The sequence below is a fragment of the Tenrec ecaudatus genome, chromosome 2 (assembly GCF_050624435.1).
Source record: "Tenrec ecaudatus isolate mTenEca1 chromosome 2, mTenEca1.hap1, whole genome shotgun sequence".
Classification (NCBI taxonomy): domain Eukaryota; kingdom Metazoa; phylum Chordata; class Mammalia; order Afrosoricida; family Tenrecidae; genus Tenrec; species Tenrec ecaudatus.
Window position 1 is genome coordinate 302,673,919 of NC_134531.1, and position 24,322 is coordinate 302,698,240.

The 24,322-nt window shown below is 42.4% G+C and overlaps 1 protein-coding gene across 1 annotated transcript in view; it reads left to right on the plus strand.

Annotated features, from left to right (window-relative positions):
• Positions 1 to 24,322, plus strand: part of IMPG2 (interphotoreceptor matrix proteoglycan 2) — a 113,560-nt gene that overhangs the window by 74,726 nt on the left and 14,512 nt on the right. Inside the window, exons 13-17 of the mRNA XM_075542609.1 lie at positions 5,805 to 6,108; positions 6,767 to 8,052; positions 8,850 to 9,069; positions 12,779 to 12,989; positions 15,512 to 15,700. Coding sequence (XP_075398724.1) covers positions 5,805 to 6,108; positions 6,767 to 8,052; positions 8,850 to 9,069; positions 12,779 to 12,989; positions 15,512 to 15,700 — 2,210 coding nt within the window. The remainder of the gene's footprint in view (positions 1 to 5,804; positions 6,109 to 6,766; positions 8,053 to 8,849; positions 9,070 to 12,778; positions 12,990 to 15,511; positions 15,701 to 24,322) is intronic.

The window sequence follows — 24,322 nt, forward strand, 5'->3', positions numbered from 1 at the left end:
TCACAATTGTTATGTCCGAGCCCGTCATTGTAGCCACTGTGCCAATCCATCTACCCAAAGATCCTCCTCTTCCACTGCCCTCTGCTTTATCAAACATGATGTCTTGTCCAGGGACTGGAAACTTATAACATATCCAATGTATGTGAGACAGAGTCCCTCCATCCTTGCCTCTAAGGAGCATTCTGGTTGTACTTCTTCCAAGACAGATCCGTTTGTTCTTTTGGCTGTCGGTGGTCATTTCAATCTTCGTCGCTCTGGTTATGCATCGGGCTGCTAATTGCAAGGCTAGGAATTTGAAGCTACCAGTTGCTCCTAGCTCCCAGGAAAAAGATGAGCTTTTCTACTCCTGTAAAGACTTATAGTCTTGGAAACCCATTGGGGCAGTTCTACTCTGATCCATGGGTTTGCTATGACTTGGAATTGACTCAATTTCAGTGAGCGAGTTGATGGAATTGTTAGTGGATGATAATGACCCAAACTCAAACCAAACTGCGTGACATCGAGGGAATTCTGACTCATAACAACCCTATGTATGGTCTACCATATATAGCAGACAGCCTTATCTTTCTTTGATGTAGGACTAGTGGGTTTGATAAGGCATTAAAATAATGACCAGTTTGAAATGGTATTAATTCTTTTAAAATTACTCATATGATTTGACTCTGTCCTAGAGGTGAGATTAATTTTAAAGCAGGTTAAAGAATTATGGATAGACATGTTGGGACATTGAACCGGACAATTTCCTTGCTTGCACACCCGCGCAATCACTTGCTTCACAGACCGCGTTCTATGCTGTTTCTGTTAGGTGGGCGCCTGTGAGCCACACCGCTACTTTCTGTCGCATCAGCAAACTGCACTGGGCCCCTCGCCAGAAGTAAGGCTGGCCAGTATAATATTAAATCTGTTAATATATTGAACTAGAAGAAAAATTAATGAGTTGAGTTTGTTACTATAGGAACATCTACTCATATAAAATAAATGATGAAGTGCTGTTCTTGGCATGTACCTATGAGTTCACCTTTCAAAATGTATAAGAAAGCCTATTGCCGTCATTTTTTTTAATGGGGACCTGGATTTGGAATGAATGGTATTCCTTTATTTAAAAAGTCAAGTTCTCTCACATTTTATGTTGGCCATTTGTGAATTGACTTATTAAACAGTATAGCTTCACTTTAACTTTTATGAAATGAAAAAGAATTGAACTTGCCAATATGTTGGAATACCATATATTGTATGGGTTGCTTATTTTTATTGAGGATTTAGCTGCTTTTTTAGTGTGTGTTAGGTAATAAGCTTCCTCTGATAAAACTAGATTCCTTAGGCATAGGAAAATGGCTTAAACCATGTTACTTGAAGTGAAAAATAAACGAACACTTAGATTTTGAACGAATGTAAATATGCTTACTTCAGCTGTTAAAGCGTGGGTAGTTTTAACGCAGCTCTATAAATGGTTTGGATTCATTAAGAAGAAGAAAAGGGAGTTTCCTGGTATGGTATGACTCTTTCATGGTAACTAGTTTTATGAGGAACAATGCTTGGTAGTGAGTTTTTTCCATGGACACTGTGTTTTAGTAGTAGAACAAGAGAGAGGCAGGAAAAACAGTTTATTTGTATGCAATGGAATCCCCCAATTGTTGACCTTTAGTATTAGGAAATGTCCTGTTCTCCTTGTCCCCTATGTGCTCACCTGAGTCTTGTAGATCCGAGGTCCTGTGCTAACATGAATGAACATGGCCTGTCAAGTCTGTTGGCTTTAGTTTCTCCGCTGGAAATGATTTCTTCATATGTCCTGAGAACACCCTCGTCTATAGGAAGGGGTTTGAAAAAGCTCATGAGAAAATAGAATGAAAAGATAATTGAATTTTTTCATGAATTTTTGAAGCTCCCTTGGAGTCTTGGTGGTGTGGTGGCCCCAACTTGAGCTGCTAACCATAAGGTCAGCGGTGTGAAACCACCTGTCACTCTGGGGTAGAAAGACGAGGCTTTCTGTTCCGGTAAAGAGTTACAGTGTTGGAAACTTCCAAGGGCAGTTCTGCCCAGTCCACCAGGGTCACTACCTGTCACTCTGGGGTAGCCAGTCCACCAGGGTCACTATGAGTTGGAGTTGACTTGATGGGAGTGAATTTGGCTTTGGTTTTGCATCTCTTATTAAGCAGCCCAGGAAAGTACTCTAGCTGAGAAATGTAGCCTCAGATTCTATTTCTGATTTTTTCCCCTAATTTTTTGTGGCCTTGGTCATTTCACTTCTATGAATGCAATTTTTTATTATTTTAATAGGGGAATTGTTAGAGCTAGAAGAATTTCATTATCTTCAATAAGAGAAGGGCTACATGATTCTTCTGATTCTCACATTTGGTATGGTTGTTGTGTTCATGCACAAACACAAATATAAACATAAATGCATATATAAACCCTCTCCACCAGACAGAATATTATAAAACAAACGATGTCCTCATAAAGCACCTGGTGAGCTTTAAGCAGGACAAAAACTGATGTTCTTACTTCCACCATCTCTACCCTCCACATTCTGGACTTCCATTTATTGGCTTCTCATTTATCTGGGATTGAACTCGTCTTGTCCTCCCACTGAGTCATGTCTTCTGAGGAACCGGAATAACTTAGATCCTTCAGACATTAATGAAAGGCTACTTAGTGTGTCTCACAGGAGCTTGATTCTGTAGAAACACCCTGTGTTGAAAGCTCAGTGAGCACAAGCCGTCCCCACTACACAGAGTCATAGCTCTGCTCCTGGTACCACACAATCTGAAGATAGTGAATATGCCAGGACTGTTCTCTCTGGTTGGATCATTTTTTGAGCAGGACTATGCGCACTCTTCCAAGACTGCATCCGGTTGACCGAGGATGGCCTTTCACATTCTCTTTCTTTTGCGGACATCTTGCTTTTCTTTCATATATTTCATTTGAACAGACCCAGGTTAGCATATATCTGGCTTATACTTCTTTTTTAAAAAATCATTTTATTGGGGGCTCGTACAGTTCTTTTCACAATCCATACATATACCCATTCTTCTTCTTCCTTCGACCAAAGTCTCGTTGCCAAATGATTTCCTGCTGCTGCGGCTGCACCGTCAACTTTCCACCATCGCCTTTCCAGCTGCCTGGTTTCTGTTTATATTTAACCAGAATGATGCAGTTTTGTTCATTACAAAGTGATTTCATTCATTCTTTGCGGGCCATTTGTATTTTATTGAACATTATCTAATCAGCTTTTGACAGAAATGAGTCAAAATTTTGTGGACTTTCAAATGCATTGCTTTACAAAATGATGGTATATTCGTAAAGCATAGCTGCGATAGTTTATAGAGAACCCCGTCTAGCACAATAGCTAAGCATCGCATGGACATTAGCAGAATCACCCAGATGCTTCGAGTAGCTTCTTTGATGAAGGACCACTTAATAAACTTATCAGGTTTGAGGAGTAAAGGCGAGATGCCGAGGCACAGAGACTAGAGACAGCGGGGAACCGTTACCAGCTTGTGGTATAGAGGACAGGGAGGCGGTGCTCTTACCAGAGCCCCACGGAGAGACCCAGCTAATGTTAGAGACACGGGATTGAAGCTGGGGGTGATTCGGGAGGAAACACTCCAACCAGCCTCTCACTCCTGCTGCTATTTGCTCTTCTGTTGGTGTTTCCCGCCACTCAAACTCAAGCAGGAGACAGTTGACAGGGGCCGTGGGGCGTGTAGTTCCCAGAGATCAGTATTCCAGAACAGAATAGGAGGTGGAGGGTCTGAGGTCTTAGTTGAAATTAAAGAAGAGCCAGTATGGTGACCCACTTAAAATAGAAAGGATTTTCATGAAAGTACGACTGCATTCCAGAAGAGCAAATGCATTGCCTTGACAGAGGGCTTTTCCTTTCAAGAAGTAGATCAATCAAGGACCTCTCCACTTTTACTCGAGGCCCTTTTATTGTATTATCCCTCTTGTGTATTGGTTGCCAGAGGGAGGGAACAATGCTAATGTACCTGGCGGTTTCTTGCTTAGGACTCTGTCTTCCAGGGGTGAGAGAGTGTGCTAGTGAGGTGTTCTCACAGAAAGCCTTTGATGGAGAGAGAGAGAGAGAGAGAGAGAGAGAGAGAGAGAGAGAGAGAGAGAGAGAGAGAGAGAGAGAGAGAGAGATATGGGGGATGGATGTAACACAAAAGACCGATTTGGCCCTGGGTTGGGTTGGATACCGCCATAGGCCAATAATTTCTTTTTTTTTTTCATGTTCTTAGACTGACCTCTAGTGAGCTACATTGAACTTGTGTTCTTTCCTTCAAAATGAAAATGATTAGGCTTCCAAGTGTACGTATGGCAGTGAAAACTCAGCAGCCCTGACTTGAAATCAACTCAATCGTAGCAAAAAAATGTCACAAGATTGGGGAGGAAGTTATAGTCAGGCTTCCTTATTCTTAGTTTGCATGGCTTCGTGATGATTGCACAAATTCTGGTAGGAATATCAATGTGGAAAATGTCTGAAATATTCTAATTTATGAGAAGTGTAACAATTCAACAACTAAAAAAGTATATAGAAACTCAGGTTGAGTTAGAATGCAGAGAATAGCACCAGAGAGTTTCCATCAGTGGGGAGGTCTTAAGTATCAAAACTTAGGTTCTGCCCCAAATCTATGTAATCAGAATTCCTGGTGTGTGCACCCTGATTTTTAATATGTTTGCTTATTTGTTTATTTGAAAAAGCTTTCCTGTCCGTTTAAAATTGAGAGTGATGACTCTTTCCTCTTCTTCTTTTGAAGCTTTCGTAGATCTAGGACGTACTTTCTGAACTCCAGTTTGTGCACGGCATTGCTTATCAGTTGCTGCTTGTCACTTGCCATAGGCTGGAAGGTAGAAATATGGTTATTGTGCCCTTCAGCATCGTCATGAAATACTTTCGCATAGGTTACTTTTCATAAGAGTAAATAACCAGCATGTTGAGGGATTGCATTCCGGTCTACTTTTCCATCCTTGAAGCTAACTTATTATAATTAGTTATGTTTTAATACGGATATAATATCATTCCACATTTCAAGCACATCAAGTAGATCACACAGTCAGTTTCCAAACATTCTTTTCCTACACAGACTTCTTGACATCCGCTCTCTTTAACCTCTGAGCTCCTTAGTCTACTTGCTGTCCCTATAGAGTCATCCATCCTGGGTTTCATAGACCGAAAACTGGAAAACTGACGCTAACTTTCAAGATAAGAAGTACTATACCAAAAAAAAAAGAAGTACTATACATAAAATGATGAAAAAATGCTATGTACATCAGTAGAAAGCGCACATCGTAAGAGCTCTGCCCTCTCACAGGGCTTGCTCTCTGTGCCAGATTTTGGTGTGGCAGCACTCCTGTAAAGTCTGAGGACTTTAATTAACTAAGTACCCTTCAGAATAATGACCCCAACTGCCGACTGTTCTGTCCTGCCGCGGCCAATGTGTGCAGGGCTGTGGCAGGTAACTGTGGATATTAGTGACAGCTCTGCCTTCCAATCATTAAACCAATGTGACAGAGGAAGAGAAACCTTTCGAAGCAAGAGAAAGCGGTTCCCTCCCTAGCCACACTTTGAGGCCTTGCAAATATGTCATCTCCTCTATTCCCACGTCATAGATGAATTTTAAGAGGTTAAATGGTTTTCCCCTAGATTTTTCCAACTAGTTAGTGGCTGAATTGGAAATTGATGCCAGACATGTTGGAATCTATACTCCCCACAACCCTCATTACATTGCCTCCTTGTCTTCAAATCATTTTTTCTGTGTGTGTGTTTTATTTATGATATGATTTAACTCCCCCCCCCCCCCCAGGATAATACCCTTCGAGCTGAATGGTCCTCAGCAGACGAATACACCACCAACAGCATCTCACCACTTGATTTCAGCTCGGGTCCACCCGCCACCACCGGCAGGGAACTCTGGTCTGACAGCCCTTTGGGTGATACAGTGTCTTCCCCCAAAGCAGCCTTCCCTTTGAAGGTGGACCTCCATTCTTCCTCAGGGATGTTGGAGGGTAGCAGTCTGACCCTTCATCCCGTCACCCCAGCAGTGCTTCAGACCGGCTGGCCTGTGGCCTCTGAGGAAAGGACTTCTGGATCCCAGTTCTTAGAAGATGGTGAGGAATGCTCGGCTCTTGCACAGTGCTTGGCTTTCCGGGAGAAAACCGCTAGCATTTTGACAGGAGGAAGGGGGTGAGTTCAGGGGCAAAGGACAAATAGTACTTGTGGACAGGAACTGCCTCTGGGAGGTGGTGTGAGAGGGATCCACCCAATTTCCTCGTTTGGAATGAAGAGTCCGGAGAAGTGAGTTTTCAAAAATGACATTGGTGATCTAGGGTAGACTCAGACCACCCATTTTAGCCTTAGGTGAAGCTGAAAGATGCGCAGGAATGCACAGACTAGGGAGATTGAGAGCCACAGAGAGACTACTTTCCTTGAGTTCCTGAGTTCCCCCTGGATTCAGTTTCTGTTCTTGTCAATGTGGTTATTAGCAATTCCTTAGTTTCATGGGTTAAGAAGAGTCAAGTGTTTAGAGACATGTTTCAGTAGTTGGGGCCTTGCTCTCTGTAGGGAAGTGAGTCTATACGTGGGTGATTACCCCACTTCAGAAAACACGATCAGGCTTCGTGTGGTTTGATAGCTACAGCAAATGAAAAGTCAGCAGCTGTCTCCCGGCTAACTTCATGGGAAAAACATGTAGCTAGTTGTACAGGGAAAAGTAGGCATGCATTTTGGCAATTCTGTACCTTAATTAATGGAAACTTTTATTTTTAGGATTAACCAATGTTGAAGGGTCAGATGATTATCTTTCTGTGTATCCTTCGCCATCCAGCCCACCCTCTCATCTTTTGCCAAAAGAAAGAGCCGTCTCCACTGAAGACTCGGAGGCGCTTTGGACAGCCTCACCGTATCTGGCCTCCCCTGCCACATCCGATCTTCCTGCTAAGAGAACAACCACACCCTCTGGCCGGGACTCTGTGGCCTCGAAAGTCGAAGACCAATTAGAAGTGAGCACTAGCCTGCCAGGCACATACATGGAAAAAGCATTTATATTCGAGAGTGGTTTAGGTTCGGGTTCTGGGCAAAAGGTAGATCTGATTACTTGGCCCTGGCATAAGAATGTATTAGAGCAGAGGACTGGACTGCCCTCCAAGTCATGGCTTGAAGGTGAAGATTCCTATTTGCCAGCTGAGGGGGGAGATGGGAAACTAGTTATACATGACCAAATGGATCCAACAGACCAAATTATGGAGCATTCTTTCAGAAATGGGCAAGATGATCGAACCGCACACTTGATAGAAGAAGAACCCATGGGTGAACCTACTGTGCCTACTTTTGCAGAGGTCACAATCCAATCTGAAGCTCTAACTGTTTCCAAAAACACATCCGAGGGACCTGGCACTGATTACCGCTCAGTTACAAAAACACCTCTTTTCTTGGCACCTACAGAGATCGCTGCCTCTAGAGATAAACCAGATCCAAGAGACTCTTTCCTAACTGAGCACATGGGACAGACCTCAGAGTCATCCAGCCACGAATGGCTTGACAGTGAGGCTTCAACGGCGAAGCCAGACATGCAATCTTCATGGACCACATTGCCAGAAACAGAGGACACTTGGCCAAGAACTTCTTTCCTTGGGAAATTGTCCAGAGACTCGTCGACAAGTACACCCAAGCGCCCGGACAGGCTCTGGTGGAAAGCGTCCATGACAGAGTCTATCGAGTTGCCTCCAACCACGGATTCCACTAAGCTGGAGGATGAAATAATCATGGGTGTGCAGGACATTTCCTTGGAACTGGACCGAGTAGGCACACATTACTATCAACCTGTGGAGGAAGATGGCAGGATCAGTAGTTATGTGGAAGTGCCTGCCAACGATCGCTCCACAGAAGTGGATACTGTCCTTCTGCCCACCACAAGAAGTGACGCAAAGCATATTCAGACAAGTGCCTTGGTGGTTTTCTTCAGCCTCCGAGTGACTAACATGATGTTTTCAGAAGATCTGTTTAACAAAAGTTCTTTGGAGTATAAAACCCTGGAGGAAAGATTCTTGGAATTGGTAAGCACGAACAGCAATACATGGATCACTGTAGATTGCACGACTGTCCTCGGTCCCCCAATATGTAAGGTCGGAGCTAAGGACAGTGTGGTCTATTGTGAGCATTATTCTCCTATGAGCTCCAAATAGAACCCCGGTCTAAGTAATAGGAAAACCAATTAGACGGTGCATGCAAGAAATGGAAAGCACAAATGTAGCGCAGGGAATATGATAGATTAGCGCCCGTGTTTCATGAATTCTGGGACTAAAATAAGCTTGAGATTTCTTGCTCAAGTATTTTTTTTATCTGAGAAATTTTGCAGATACCCAGAATACCTTTGGAGTTTTTAGGTGGTATAAACTGTTAATGGACTCAGTGGCTAATGAAAGGTTGGCAGTTCAAATCCACCCAGAGGCACCAATGCTTGGTAATCTACATCAGAAAAAAACCCTGCCATTGAAAAGCCTGTGCAGCAGTTCTGCTCTGACACCTGATACAACCTAGGGTTGCCTTGAGTCCTAACTGACTACAAGGCAACTGGCTTGAAGAATGCCTTCTGTGGTGTGGTCGTTGAGTGAAACAGGGGGTTTAAACTTTCTGGATGTCTAAAATAGCTCTGCCAGGGTCATGGGGTCCTTGAATATCACTATGAAAATCTCATAACTTTCAAGCAGTTCCTAATTTATTGTTCTGTTAATTGACAGTTTGAGTAAGGGAAAAAAAGAATAGAAGTAGGACAATGGGGAGGGGCTTATCTCTTTTTGGGAGGGGTATGTTTTTAATAAATAATAATGTACTCCTTTGTAATGTCTTGTAGCTGGTTCCCTATCTCCAATCAAATCTCACAGGATTCCAGAACTTGGAAATCCTGAACTTCAGAAATGGTAGCATTGTGGTTAACAGCCGAATGAAGTTTGCCAAGCCGGTGCCTGCTGATGTCAATAATGCGGTATACATGATTCTAGAAGACTTTTGCACCACTGCCTACCAGACTATGAACTTGGCGATTGATAAATACTCCCTTGATGTAGAGTCAGGTAATGGTATTGCCTACTGTAGGGGTTTCATAGCGGGATCCAATGGTTATTGTGTATTCATTTCTACGTTGAATCAATCCTTGACTTATAGGGACAAAGAGTATTATGTGAGAGAAATTTTCCACATCTTGTTAATTAATAAGGTATTCTTTCCAGGACATTGTTCTCATTCTCTTACAAAGGGCTGTCTACACACATTACCCAGATCATCTCCCATTTGCTCTTCCACTCACTGCACCTGGCTCTTCCACCGGATCTGTTTCTGCTGAGTCTTTGTGTTGTCCAGCCAAATAGATTTGGTCCCGGCTTCTCTTCTCCTACATTATTCTCCCGAATTATTGTGTCTATTCTCATTGTTTTAAGCCATATATGCATGCCTACAATTACTCATATTTTAATAAACATCTAGATCAGATGTCTCTTCAGAGCTTCAGACTCAATATCTAATTACTTGACTATCTTCACTAGGATGATCTCACAATTAAGATGTCTAAGAGTGAGCTCTTATTTGCCACACCCCCACCCTCCAGCTAAATCCACTCTCTGACAATTTCTCCATTTCAAAAAGTCACTTTGTTAAGACTTTCATTGACTTGGTCATGAATTAGATTGGTTCTCCTGTATTATTCTTTCTTTTTTTTTAATTTTAACAATTTATTAGGGGCTCATACAATTCTTATCACAGTTCATACATATACATACATCAATTGTATAAAGCACATCTGTACAGTCTTTGCCCTAATCATTTTTTCTCCTCTTTTCTTTTTTTACATTTTATTAGGGACTCATACAACTCTTATCACCATCCATACATATACATACATCAATTGTATAAAGCACATCCATACATTCCCTGCCCCAATCATTCTCAAGGCATTTGCTCTCCACTTAAGCCCCTTGCATCAGGTCCTCTTTTTTCCCCCTCCCTCCCTTTCCCCCCTCCCTCATGTGCCCTTGGTAATTTATACCTTGTTATTTTGACATATCTTGCCCTATCCGGAGTCTCCCTTCCCCCCTTCTCTGCTGTCCCTCTCCCAGGGAAGAGGTCACATGTGGATCCTTGTAATCAGTTCCCCCTTTCCAACCCACTCACCCTCCACTCTCCCAGCATCGTCTCTCACACCCTTTGTGCTGAAGGTATCATCCACCCTGGATTCCCTGTACCTCCAGCCCTCATATGTACCAGTGTACAGCCTCTGTCCTATCCAGGCCTGCAAGGTAGAATTCGGATCATGGTAGTTGGTGGGAGGAAGCATCCAGGATCTGGGGAAAAGCTGTGTTCTTCATCGGTACTACCTCGCACCCTAATTAACCCATCTCCTCTCCTAAACGCCTCTATGAGGGGATCTCCATTGGCCGACACGTATTATTCTTTCTTATAACACCCTATTTAAAAAATCATTTATTGGGTTTAACTATTATCACTATCCACACATCCATCCATTGTGTGCCAAGCACATTTGTACATTTGTTGCCTCGTCATTCTCAAAACATTTGCTTTCCACTTGAGCCCTTGGTATCAGCTCCTCATTTTTCCCTCTCCCTCCCTGCTCCCCACTCCTTTGTGCACCCTTGATAATTTATAAATTATTATTATTTTGTCATATCTTACACTGTCTGACTTCTCTCTTCCTCTATTTTTCTGTTGTCCGTCCACCAGGGAGGAGGTTATATGTAGAGCTTTGTAATCAGTTCCCCCTTTCCAATCCACCCTCCTGGTATCACCACTCTCACCATTGGTCCTGAAGGGATCAACTGTCCTGGATTCCCTGTGTTTCCAGTTCCTATTTGCACCAGTGTACATTCTCTGGTTTAGTCGGATTTGTAAGGTAGAATTGGGATCATGATAGTGGCTGGGGGTGGGGTGGGGAAGAAGCAATTAAGAACTACAGGAAAGTTGTATGTTTCATCGTTGTTACACTGCACCCTGACTTGTTCGTCTCCTCCCCTCGACCCTTCTGTAAGGGGGTGTCCAGTTGCCTACAGATGGGCTTTGGGTTCCCACTCTGTACTCGCCCTCATTCACAATGATATGATCTTTTGTTCTTTGATACCTGATACCTGATCCCTTTGACACCTCATGATCACACAGGCTGGTGTGCTTCCTCCATGTGGGCTTTGTTGCTTCTCAGCTAGATGGCCGCTTGTTTACCTTCAAGCCTTTAAGACCCCAGATGCTATATCTTTTGATAGCCAGGCACCATCAGCTTTCTTCACCACATTTGCTTATGTACCTGCTTAGTCTTCAGCGATCATGTTGGGAAGGTGAGCACCATGGAATGCCAATTTAATAGAACAGAGATAACACCCTATTTTTATCTTCCACAGAGTTCATTGCCTTTGTAATAATAGTCATTTAGGTGCATAGTTATCTAAATACCATTTTTTCCAGTTAAGCTGTCAAAAAAGATGGAGACTATGCTTGCTTTATTAACCACTGTCTAGCTAGAATTTAGCAATGCACTTTATACACAGATGGTAGTCAGTGTGTATAATGAATGAATTATATTAACATTGTTTTTACTTAGAAGACTCGGATGCAGAGAATCCTGCTAAATTCTTACATTTTGTCGTTCTTCCTCTGCCATGTACCAAAGGTCAGTGGTTTTGACTCGGGAAAGAGAGACTGCCTAGTTTTTTGTTTCTTCAGTGCCCTTCACCATCAGACTGGTTTGGCAGCGAGCCTTCATTCTTTAGCTGGGAAAAAACCCACATTATTTCCTTTGAAATCCTTAAATGACTATTATTTGTTCCATGAAGAAAATGACTTAGCCAATCTCCAAATACCCAAGTCCCTTACCACTTGAACAATGTACCCCTATTTGTGTATTCTTTGCCAGGTGGTGCCGTCGAAGAAGCAATTACAATGAGGAAGATCTGGGTTCTTGCCTTTGCTCTGCTATACATCAACAGTGCGACCCCAGATGACTTATTTTGTCTTTGAGTTTCAGATCCCTTCTTTGTTAAAGGGGGATAATATTACCTAATCTCTGTGTTTCATAGGACTATTCTATTAAAGAAATAAGTAAATACATAGCGTATTAAAAGCAATTGGATAGCCCTACAAATGCAAGCAGTTATGATTTATAAAATTATAGTAATAGCTAAACCACTTATTTTAAAGGAAGTTCAATAAAGCAATGTGTTTACTTCAATTTTGTATGCCACTCACAGGTCAGCGGCCTTGCAAGCATCCAGGCGTAGGGCCTGACATTTCCTTTGATATTCACACGAGCTGGCATCAACCCCTCCCCTGAATGCCTTCCCCGCTCTAACTCTAGAGATTCTCAGGGAACTAAAATTTCTCCTAATCATTTCCAGCCTGAGTTTCTTCTGCTGAATTTCCAATTTCACTCATGTCTTGACCCTGTGACTGCGGTTGTTCTACCAAATACCCTCCAGACTCTTCCTGCCCCGGGTGACACTTCCTGGGTGCAGAACACAGGTGCAAGTACCTACAATGACATCCGATGGAGGGTTAAGGCCCAGGTCATGGGGTTTTGATTTGGGGTCTGGGTTTCAGAGAAATTTGGATGAAGCTCATCAATCAAGGATGAGTCCAATTCTTTGGTGGTGGCGGTGGTCAGACAGTCGAACGGTTCAGGAAAATTGCCCTGTAAGATCTTGGGGGAAGCTTTAATGGGTGGGCTTGATGTGCTTCAATTCCTGTGTCTTGTCTCTCCCTGCACCACTCTCTGTTTTGTTTTAGGGGATCTGGCCAACCCTTGCAAGTTTCAGGCCTGCAATGAATTTTCCGAGTGTGTGGTGGACCCCTGGAGTGGAGAAGCACAGTGCAGATGCTTCCCTGGCTACCTGAGTGTGGAAGAGCTGCCCTGTCAGAGTCTCTGCGACCTGCAGCCTGACTTCTGCTTGAATGATGGAAAGTGTGACATCATGCCTGAGCACGGGGCCATTTGTAGGTATGCTGTGAGGAGCCTTGGCTTCGCAAGGTTATAAATACTTTCTCTAAAGAAAAAGATGTCTACCTATAATTTTAGGGTAATTACAGCACTATTTATTATAGAATTTCTATTTAGGCAAGCAAGGGATACCATTGTGTGTGAAGACTGGGTCAGTCCATAGACATGAATTAGACTCATGTCAAGAGGTTATTTTATGCCCTTAGGGAATTAATTATAAGATTACTATTAAATAAATATGTTCTGTTAATAGTACTTGGAGCTGTTGGCCATTTTGGTTACAGCTCTTCATGATCGTAGATAACCAGTGTTCAAGTTAGTTTTGAGTACAAGATCAACATTTACATCTATTCCAAAGTGAAGGCAAATAAGTTTTATTGTTTTACTTAAATTTCTTCTTAGTGACTTGGGGCTGTTGGTGGTCCTCCTGAGTAATCAAATATCAGGAAAAGCAAGTTTTGAAGCGGTACCAAGTATACTTTCATCTCAGTATCTGTATTGGACAGGGTTCTCTAGAGAGACAAACCAGATTGCTAGTAATTATATATAAATATATTTATAAAGATATATATATAATTAAAGAAATAAGCCATTAAATAATATACAGACAGAGAATACAAGATATTAACAGTTAAATTATAAAACAGTGAGACACTAGCAGTCCTTCAAGTTTTGAGAGCTGCCAGTTGCCAGTCCCCTTCTGTAGAGAGAGCTGGGCTATATATACCCAGGCAGCAAATAGCAAGGCAGGTCCCCAACTGTCATCAACTGTCAGTCCCCAGCTCCAGACATGAACATTCCAATCTGTGGGCTTAAAGGGACCTCAACTTACAGCGACACAGTCGACAGGCTAGGCATCCCACAGGGGTACACTACTGAGGCACAGAACAACCAAGGTGAGGCTCACCGAGCCATTTATCCCTCTGCCCTTCAGTTAATCCTACTTGTGTTTATAGGTCAGGCTGGCACAATAAACTATAGCAGTATCTAAGATTGCCTGCCTTTCCACCACATGCTTTTTAAAATAGTAAATCTTTAAAGGCAGCAGGCAGATGAGCTAAGTCAGGCAGCCTGGCCATCTTTCCCTGTCTACTCCGCTTGAACAAGACAGAATAAAACAATCTCTCAACCACAGACAACTGAAGTCTCATGGGTGTAAGAGGAGAGAACACTGAGAATCAGGAAGAAGATTATGTGTCAGTGTTGAAATCGGCAGATGTTGGCACAGATACTAAGAACAGAGGGAATGGGTGGAAGCAATCTCTACTCGTCCATAGAGGAAAATATAAAATTCAGCTAGAAGACTAAAGGAAATATAGCCTCTTGGTTCCCAGTGTGTGAATATTAGTGTCAAAAGCAGTGAGTCCCTTGCTGCTCTGGAGAGTCAAGGTATTGAAGTTTAGAGGATTTAGCATGGTGGTGAAAGGACATTAGAAGCTTGGAGACATGGGTTCTAGACCTACTTCTGTGCTAATTGTGGGACCTCAAGCCAGTTACGGCCCTTCTTTGGTCCTGCCTCTTTTTTTATTCCTTAAGTAAGGAGGTTGACTCCTCATCCTTTAGGTAGTACCTGGGCTCTTAGAAGCTTCAAGCTTCCGTTGTAAGTGCAATAGTTATTTTCTATTTTCCCGAAACAATAGAGGAAGGAGTAGGAATGATAATGTCAGGCAAATGGCTTCAGAAACAACTATTCCTCTTGTGATGAGACCAAAGAATTGGTTCCTACCTGAGTACTATTACTAAAAGTTTTGATCAAAGATCCTATAGAAGAATTGTGATAAAAGAGGAAAACCACAGAGCAGAATTTCAAATTTTTCTAGCAGTCAGGTTTTCCAGAGGCGGAGCCTAGGTGAATCCCTGAAACTCTTGCCTGGAGCTAATTTTTAAGACCTAAACCGAGCACCTCCTCTCAAATCTTCCCCAAACCAAACAACCGTTTTGAGTAAGGCATATCAGCTGTGAGCCTTGAGCTCTATGCAGAGCTACCTCTGCGAGATCAGCTGGCTGCAGCAACGGGAAAGATTAGCTAGGCTCTTTAGAGGCCGTGAGTGTATGCCAATGGGAAAGAAATATCTTAGGAAAAGAGAGTGAGCATGGTTGCAAAACTCAGATATGCTGAATGTCACAGAATTACACATGGAGAAATTGTTGAATTGGTGTACATGAGGCTTCAAAAAGTTTGTGGAGAAATGGAATACAAAGATAAGGAAGTCCTCGTGTATATTCTGTTGTGTCTGTTCTCAACAACAAATTATTTTGAACAGAAAAAAATAGGAGGGTGAATGGATAGTTTAATTCTAATTGATCACTCATTTGTAGTTTTTGAGGTACTACTGGGTCTGTTCCAGGCATCACACGTAGCCATCGACTGTATGCTCAACTGACGTTTACACTGGACTCTTTACCGGAGCGCCATGTGGGCAGCGTTTCGCTCTTCACTTCTCTCGAGCTGCTGGAGGTTTTTCTGTGAGTTGTTGTCTTCGGCGGAGACTCAGTTGTGGGCTTGATTGGTGCTGTTCCAGATGCCGCGTGGGCGAGGACTGGGGCTACCGAGGCGAGCACTGTGAGGAGTTCGTGTCGGAGCCCGTGGTGATCGGCGTCACCATCGCCTCCGTGCTTGGGCTGCTGCTCGTCGCTTCCGCTGTCATCCTGGTCCTCACTAGGACTCCTCAGCTCCAATACGCAAGGAGAGAAAGAGGGATGACTCCCAGGTAAATCAGGAAAGAACTTTTTAATGGAATGAAGCATCATTTTTAGTCTCTTCCTGGAGTACCTTTCTGTCTGCAAGTACTGGATGTGTGGTTGATGGGACTTGGGGGGAGTTTAATGACAACACGGTCCCCGGCCTCAAAAAGGTGGTAGATGGAAATAAACTAGTCAAAATAATAGTCATAAGTAGCAGTATGACCAAGGTGCTAATGAGCCCACACTAAGGATGAGTTCGCTTTGTCTAGGAGAGTTTGTCTTGGAATTTTTAATATATTTGTGACACTTAGCAGAGAAAATGGGTAGCTGTTTGCTGGAGTGAACAATTTCTAGCTAGTGCAAGTACAATAAATAAGCGAAGCTGGGTAAGTATGAATGGACATCACGGTACATTGAAGGAACAGCATTGTTGATTGTGGCCAGAATGCTTGTCTCATGGAGGTGATTTCGGTGGGTTGAAAGGGAGGGAGCTGATGGAGGGCAGGTGGAAGAAAGCAGGTCCCTCTGTGTGGAACCAGAACCGGTACAGTTCATTTCCCTGTGACTCGTCCTAGTGGTGGTTAGCCAGGTGATAAAGCTAGACAAGACTCTGACAAGAATGGAAACCTCACCCTTTGTTTGGTTAAGTATACCCCTATTTTAATTTTTATTAAATCATTTTATTGGTGGCTCATACAATTCTTATCACAATCCACACATACATCCATTGTGTCAAGCACATTTGTACATTTGTTGCCATCATCATTTTCAAAACATTTGCTTTCTACTTGAGCTCTTGGTATCAGTTCATCATTTTCCTCCTATCTCCCAAACCCTTGATAATTTATAAATTATTATTGTTTTGTCATATCTTACACTGTCTGATGTCTCCCTTCACCCACTTTTCTGTTGTCAATCCTCCAGGGAGGAGGTTATATGTAGATTCTTGTAATCGGTTACCCCTTTCTACCCCACTTTCCCTCCACCCTCCCGGTATCGCTACTCTTACCACTGGCCCTGAAGGGACCATCTGTCTTGGATTCTCCATGTTTCCAGTTCCTATCTGTACCAGTGTACATCCCCTGGTCTAGCCAGATTTGTAAGGTAGAATTGGGATCATGAAAGTTGGGGCAGGGAGGAAGCATTTAAGAACTAGAGGAAAGTTGTATGTTTCATCGTTGCTACTCTGCACTCTGACTGGCTTATCTCCTCCCTGCAACCTTTCTGTAAGGGAATGTCCAGTTGCTTACCAATGGGCTTTGGGTCTCCACTCTGCACTCCTCCTCATTTACAATGATATGATTTTTTGTTCTTTGATGCCTGATACCTGGTCCCTTCTGAACCTTGTGATCACACAGGCTGGTGTGCTTCTTTCAAGTTGCTTCTGAGCTAGATGGCTGCTTGTTTACCTGAAAGCCTTTAATTCCCCAGACGCTATATCTTTTGATAGCTGGGCACCATTAGTTTTCTTCTCCACATTTGCTTATGCACACAATTGTCTTCAGCAATCATGTTGGGAAGGTAAGCACCATGGAATGCCAATTTAATAGAAAAAAATGTTCTTGCATTGAATAAGTACTTGAGTGGAGGTCCAATGTCCATCTGCTGCCTTAATACTAAACCTATAAATATATGCACGTAGATCTATTTCCCCACCATCCTATATAGATATATTTTCATATGTACATGCCTGTATTTAGATCTCTATAAATCCCTTTGCCTCTTAGTTCTTTCCTCTATTTCCTTTTACTTTCCTCTTGTTCCCCTATCATGCTCAGCCTTCATTTGGGTTCCAGTAATTTTTCTCAGTCATATTGCTCTTGCTGAATCCCCAAGAGGCCTCTCCAGGTCACTAATTTTGGATCACTTGTTGCTCCCTTGTTCCTGGGTTGGTCAACACCATTTCCTTTCCCCCGCCTCCCCCTCGCCCATGTCCCCCTGGAACCATCGGTCCCGATGTTTTCTCCTCCGGACTGCTCATCTAGCCTATCTTATCTAGATAGATCTACAGAGATAATAATGTGCACGAAAAAACAAGGCATAGCAAGACAAAGTGACAAAAGAGAACACAATGATGACAACTCAAAAGGAAACCAATGACCCAGAAAACATGGCCCTATTAATGGGGAAATGAAATCTTTTACTTCCTCGGAACAGAGATCTAAGCACATTTTCGGTCACCATGCGGTCACAATCCCTGGTTGTGCTTTCTGCTCTACAAGAGCACTTCTTTCAGGTCTATGTTCCTTATCTTAGACTGCTTCCTAGTCTTTGACGACTAAGCTGAGGAGCCCTAGAAGTGTCAGTGGTCCTGGCCTATCCACAGTACTCTTCTACAAGTGTTCTTATGGAGACCCAGGGCACAGTGGTTAAAGCGCTCACCACAGCTGACCCTTCAGAGAAAGATGTGACATGACAGTCTGCTTCTCTAACAGTTTGCAGCCGTGGACCCCCTAAGGGGCCGTTCTAGTCTGTATGTAGCATCCATCTGAGTTGTAACTAACTCAGTGGTGGTGGGTATTGGGTGCCTTGATTGCACAGAGAAAGCATTTAGCTGCTAACTAAAGGTTAGAAGTTCAATTTCAAGCCAGCAGCCACTCTATGGGTAACAGATGTGCTTCTGTGAACATGACAAATTTGGGAAGATAACAGGGCTGTTACACGCTATCTATGAATTAGAGTAGGCTTCGCAGCAGTGGATATGGGTAGTGTTTGCCCATTGGAGCCTGATTTTGTATTAGACTGTGCTCTCACTCAGGGCAGTGTTGCCACACTATGGTGGCTTGTGTGTGGCCGTGATGCTGGGAGACCTGCCACTGGTTTTTCAGATGCCAGCAGGGTCACCCACAGTAAACAGTTTTCAGCAGAACTTCCAGACCAAGAACCCACTACCAAGAAGGTATAAGCTGTTCACTTCTGAGGAGTTAGCTACTGAAAACCTTCTGGACAGAATTAAAACATTGTCAGATACTTAAAGCCTCATGGGGGGTGTGGGGGGGGGAGCAGAACATTGTCAGAGATAGTGCCCAAGGATGAAGCTCCGAAGGCTCTCAAAATATGACCAAAGAAGAGCTGCCTCCTCCAAGGAGAGTCCACCATAGGACGTGACGGAGTAAAGCCCGTGGGTGTAAGGTCTTTGGGGTCTTCATTTGCTGGTGGGAATGTCTCAAAATGAGAAGAAATGGCTTCAAGCATAAAGTAATAATTCAAACTTGGAATATATGAACTATGTCTCTCAGAAAATTGTAAGTGGTGAAAAATGAAACGGAACACGTAAAGGTGTGTATTCCAGGCATCTGTGAGCTGAAGTGGACTGATGTTGACCCTTCTGAATCAGACAATAATACGATTCACTATGCTGGATGAAACAATCAAGTGGAATGGTGTTGCATTCATTTTCACAAAGGACATTTCATGTCTGTCATAGGATTATATCTATCCACCTTCAAGGAAATCCCATCAATACAACTGTTATTCAAATTTATGACCATCAAAGCTAGTGGCTCAGAACTTGAAGAATTCAACCAACTTCTTCAGTCTGAAATCGGTGCATTGATAATTTTTGGAGACTAGATTGCAAAAGTTGGAAACAGTAGTTGGGCAATAGTACCTTGGTGACAGAAATGAAGCTGGATATCACGTGACAGAAACTTGTAAGATGAATGACTGCTCCATTGCAAATACCCTTTTCCCAGCAACACACATGGTAACTAGACACATGGGCTTCTCCTTAGGGAATACACAGAAATCAAATGGACTTCACCCGTGGGAAGACACCATGGAGAAACTCAACATCAGCAGCTAACACGAGGCCAGGGGCCCACCGTGGAGCAGACCATCAGCTATTCATGTCTAAGTTCAGGTTGAAACTGAAGAAAGTTAATGCAAGTCCACAAGACTCAAAATACACCCGGGAGTGTATCCCACCTGAATTTCGAGAACATCTTAAGAATGAATTTGGTGTACTGAACGCTAATGACAGAAGATCTGAAGAGCTGTGGGAAGATATAACAAGAACATTAGACGCACAGAAACACGTTCATTTAAAAGGTAGGAAAGAAAGAAAAGATCAGAGTGAATGTCAGAAGAGGTTCTGAACCTTGCTCTTGGTCTTAGAGTAACTAAGGCCATGAAAGAATTGTTGGCCTCAAAGAGCAGAACAGAAAAATTCAGTGGGTAGCTCAAGAAGACAAAGTACCATATTAAAATGAAATATGCAAAGAAATAGTAAACCAAAAAGGAAGAACATGCTTAACGTATCCTAAACTGAAAGAACTCAAGAAAAAGTTAAAGTGCTGAATTGTAACATGGAAAAATTCTGTTGGCAAGATATTGAATGATGTAGGCAGCATCAAAAAATGCAAAGAATACTGAGTCACTGTATCAAAAAGAATGAGTCAACATGCAACCAAGAGGTCACATGTGAGCAAGAACCAATGCCACTGAAGGAAGAATTCTAAGCTGCACTGAAAACATTAGGCAAAACACAAGGTTCCAGGGATTGATGTAATACCAATTGAAATCTTTAAACAAGCTGTGGAAGTACAGGATGTACTCACTTGAATATGCTAGGAAATTTGAAAGACAGATTCTTGGCCAATTGAATGGATGAGATTCATGTTTGTACCCATTCCCAAGAAAGGTGGCCCAGAAGAATGCTCAAATGATAGAAAAATATCATTGATATAATCAGCTGGTAAAATTGTGCTGAAGTTCATGTAACAATAGCTATAGTAGTACAGTGACAGAGAGCTGCCAGAGATTCAGCCTTGACTCAGAAGAGGATGTGGAACAAAGGACATCATTGCTGGTGTCAGAGGGATTTTGACCAAAGACAGAGAATACAAGGGAGATGTCTCCTTGTATGTTATTGACTATGGTAAGTCAGTCCACTGTGTGAACCATGACAAACTATAGATAGTCTTGGGAAGAATTAGAATCTCAGAATACTACATTGTGATCCTGCTGAATCTGTACACGGATCAAGAGGCAGTTGTACAAACAGAATAAGGGAATACTACATGATTTAAGAGTCAGGAACTGGGATGCAGCCCTGGGGTCATGGTAGTGGGGGGGTGAGGAAGCCTCAAGGAACCAGAGGAATACAGTGTGTGTCATTGATGCTTTCCTGCACCCTGGTGACTCGCCCCCTCCCTGTGGGCCCTCTGTGGGGAGATTGTTCCACTGTCTACAGAGGGGCTTTGGAGCTCTGCCCCCTCATTCTCAATGGTGTGTTTTGGTTTGTTATGTGTCTGCTGATGGCCAACATATGTACAAACATGCCTGATTCAATTGATGTAAGGATTGTGATAAAAGTTGTACAAGCCCTCAATAAAATGATTTTTTAAAATGTCAGGAAAAGTGTGAATAAAGGTTGTATCCTTTCATCATATTTTTTCAATCTGTCTGCTGAGCAAATAATCAGAGAGGCTGGACTATAAGAATAAAAAATTGGCATTAGGACTGGAGGAAGGCTTATTAACCTGCAGTGAGATATGCAGGTGACACAGCCTTGCTTGGTAAACATGAGGAGGACTTGAAACACTTGCTGGTAAATGACGATGAAGGATTTCAGACGCCAGTCTGGATTCCAACTCAAGGTAAAGAAAACCCAAATCCTCACACCGGGACTCCTAGGAAACATCATGATCAATGGGGGAAAGACTGAAGTTGCCAAGCTTTTGGTCTTGCTCGGATCCACAATCAGTGCTCACGGAAGCAGCACAGATGATGTATTTGCATTGAGTAACACGGCAGCACAAGACCTCTACAAATGTTTGAAAAACACGATGCTACTTTGAAGACAAAGGCGTAACTGACCCAAGCTATGGTAATTTCAGTGACCCCATGTGCATGTGAAAGCTGAATGTCGAAGAAAGAAAACTGAAGAAAACTCCATGTCCTTGAAAGGTGGTTCTGATGAAGAATATTGAAAGTACCATAGATGACCAAAAGAACAAATCTGCCTCAGAAGACGTACAACCAGGGTGTTCCTTGGAGGCAAATATTGTGAAACGATATCTCCTGTATTTTGGATACGTTGTCAAGAGAGACCAATCCCTGGAGAAGGATATCATACTTGGTAGAGTAGCCTGACAGCAAAAAAGAAGACCTTCGACAAGATGGAGGGACACAGTGGCTACATGGATGGACCCAAGCACAAGTACCAGTGTGAAGATGGTTGGTGCAGGACCAGGCAATGTTTTGTTCTGTTGTCCATAGGATTGCTATGACGTGGGACAACTCAATGGCATGTATCAACAACAACTCACTCAGGCCAGGGATTCCCAAAAATCCTTCTTTATAACAGCAGCGGCAAGAACAGTCCTAGATTCATAATCCATACTCAGGAATCATTTGTAACCTGAATGGAATTTAATCAATTCTCAGCCCTCCTATACTTATATTTCTTTTAGATTCTCTGGATGGTTGCACATCTAGATTTGCAAACTTTGGGAGCAACAAAGCTGTGTGTATTGGACAATGTTGTGAAAATGCCAGTACTCAAAGTGATCTGCAGATACATAGCAATCCTGATCCAGGTTCCAGTACCATTCTTTGAAGGGACAGAAACAGCAGTCATCAGCTTTATTTGGGAAATAAAGAGGCCTTGACTTAGCAAAGAACTATTAAAGAAGGACAAAATAGGAGGCCTCTCACTTCCTGATCTCCAAACCTACTTCAGAGCCAAGTTAGTTAAATAGTTTGATACTTGTCTTCTAGCAAGCAGCCATTAAGAGAGGTGTCAACTAAGCCCACAGGAAAAAAGCATACCAGCCTGTGTGATCCAAGGATTATAAATACTAAAATCCATACTTAAGGAGGGAGTGGTGTCAGAGCTTAAGTTGTGAGCAGTTGGTTTGCAGTAGGCAATAGATGTCAATAGGAGCCCAACATCTATTTCCAGGGTCCACTCATGCATTAAGCCTCTGACAAGTCTCCTCTGACCATCGATTGGGGCATGAATAGCCCTGCTGTCATGCAGAGTGAAGTGTGTCCATTTGTCCTTCTACTTGAGGAGTCTCTGCTAATTCTGGGCTTTTTGCCTCTCCATCGGAAGTTGGTAAACAGTTTTCCTAATTCTTTGAAGAAGGATGATGGAATTCTTATCAGAATGGCATTAAACTTATATAGTGCCTTGGGCAGAACTGACATCTGTGTTATATTGAGTCTTCCAATCTATGAGCATGGGATACACTTCCATTTGTTGAGGTCACTCTTGGTTTCTTGTAATAGTGTTCTGTAGTTTTCCTTGTACATTAAAAATAATCAGGTATATCCCTAGATATTTCAATTTGTGCTTGGCTTTTGTAAGGGGTACTACCTTTTTAATTGCCTCTACTGTGATCTTGTCTGATGTGTACAGCAGACCGATAGACTTCTGTTTGTTGATCCTGTATCCTACCACTCTGCCATTTTTCTGTCTCTTCCAACACAACACTTGTGGAGTTTGGGGGATTTTCAATATATAAAATCATATCATCTGTGGATAATGACAGTTTTGCCTCTTCCTTCCCCAAATACCTTTGATGTCTTTTCTTTGTCTTATGTTGTTAGCTAGGACCTCCAGTATGATGTTAAATAGGAGAGGGTGCAAGGGGCATCCTTGTCTGGTCCCCTTTTTCAGTGGAATTGTTTTGGTCTTCTCTCCATTGATTACCACATTGGCTGTTGGTTTTTTATATATAGCTTGTATAATATTGAAGAAATTTCCTTCTATTCCTATCTTCTTGAGTGTCCTAAACAGGAATGGATGTTGTCAAATGCTTTTTCCACGTCTATTGGTATTATCATGTGGTTCTTATACTTTTTCAGGTCAATGTGGCAAATAATTTTAATGATGTTTCATGTATTGAACCATCCCTGCATCCCTGGTATGAATCCCACTTGGTCATGATGAATTTTTTTTATTGCTTTTGTATTCTATTGGCCAATATTTTTGTTAAGGATTTTTGCATCGATGTTCATTAGGGATATTGATCTGTAGTTCTTAATTTTTGAGGGCTCCTTGTCCACTTTAGGTATCAGAGTTATACGAGCTTCATATAAAGAGTTCAGGAATTTTCCATCTTTTTCTATGTTATGGAAAAATTTGTGTAGGATTGGTGTTATTTCTTCTCTGAATGCTTGGTAGAATTCTCCAGTGAAGCCATCTGGCCTGGGGGAATTTTGTTGGTAATCCCTTGATAATCTTGTCTGTTTCTCCTATTGCTATGGGTCTGTTGAGGTTCTTGATGTCTATCAGGGATAGTCTAGGGAGGGATCGTTTTTCCAAGAATTTGTCCATGTGTTCCAAGTTGTTGAATTTGTTAGAGTACAGGGCTTCATAGTACTGTGTAATTATTCTTTTGATTTCATTAGGGTCTGTTGTAATGTCCTCTCTTTTATCTCTCATCTTTGCTATTGAAATTTGTTTCTTCCACTGTTTGGTTAGGTTTGTCAATGGTCTATTAATTCTGTTTAGCCTTTCAAAGAATCAGCTTTTAGCTGCATTTTTTTTTACCATACTTTTACTTTCTCTCTCCTGTATCTCAGCTCCAATTTTAAAAAATTATTTCTATCCGTTTGCTACTATTAGGATTGTTCTGTTTACTCTGATCTAATTGGTGTAAATTTTGTGTCAGCATAGCAACCATGTCTCTCCTCCT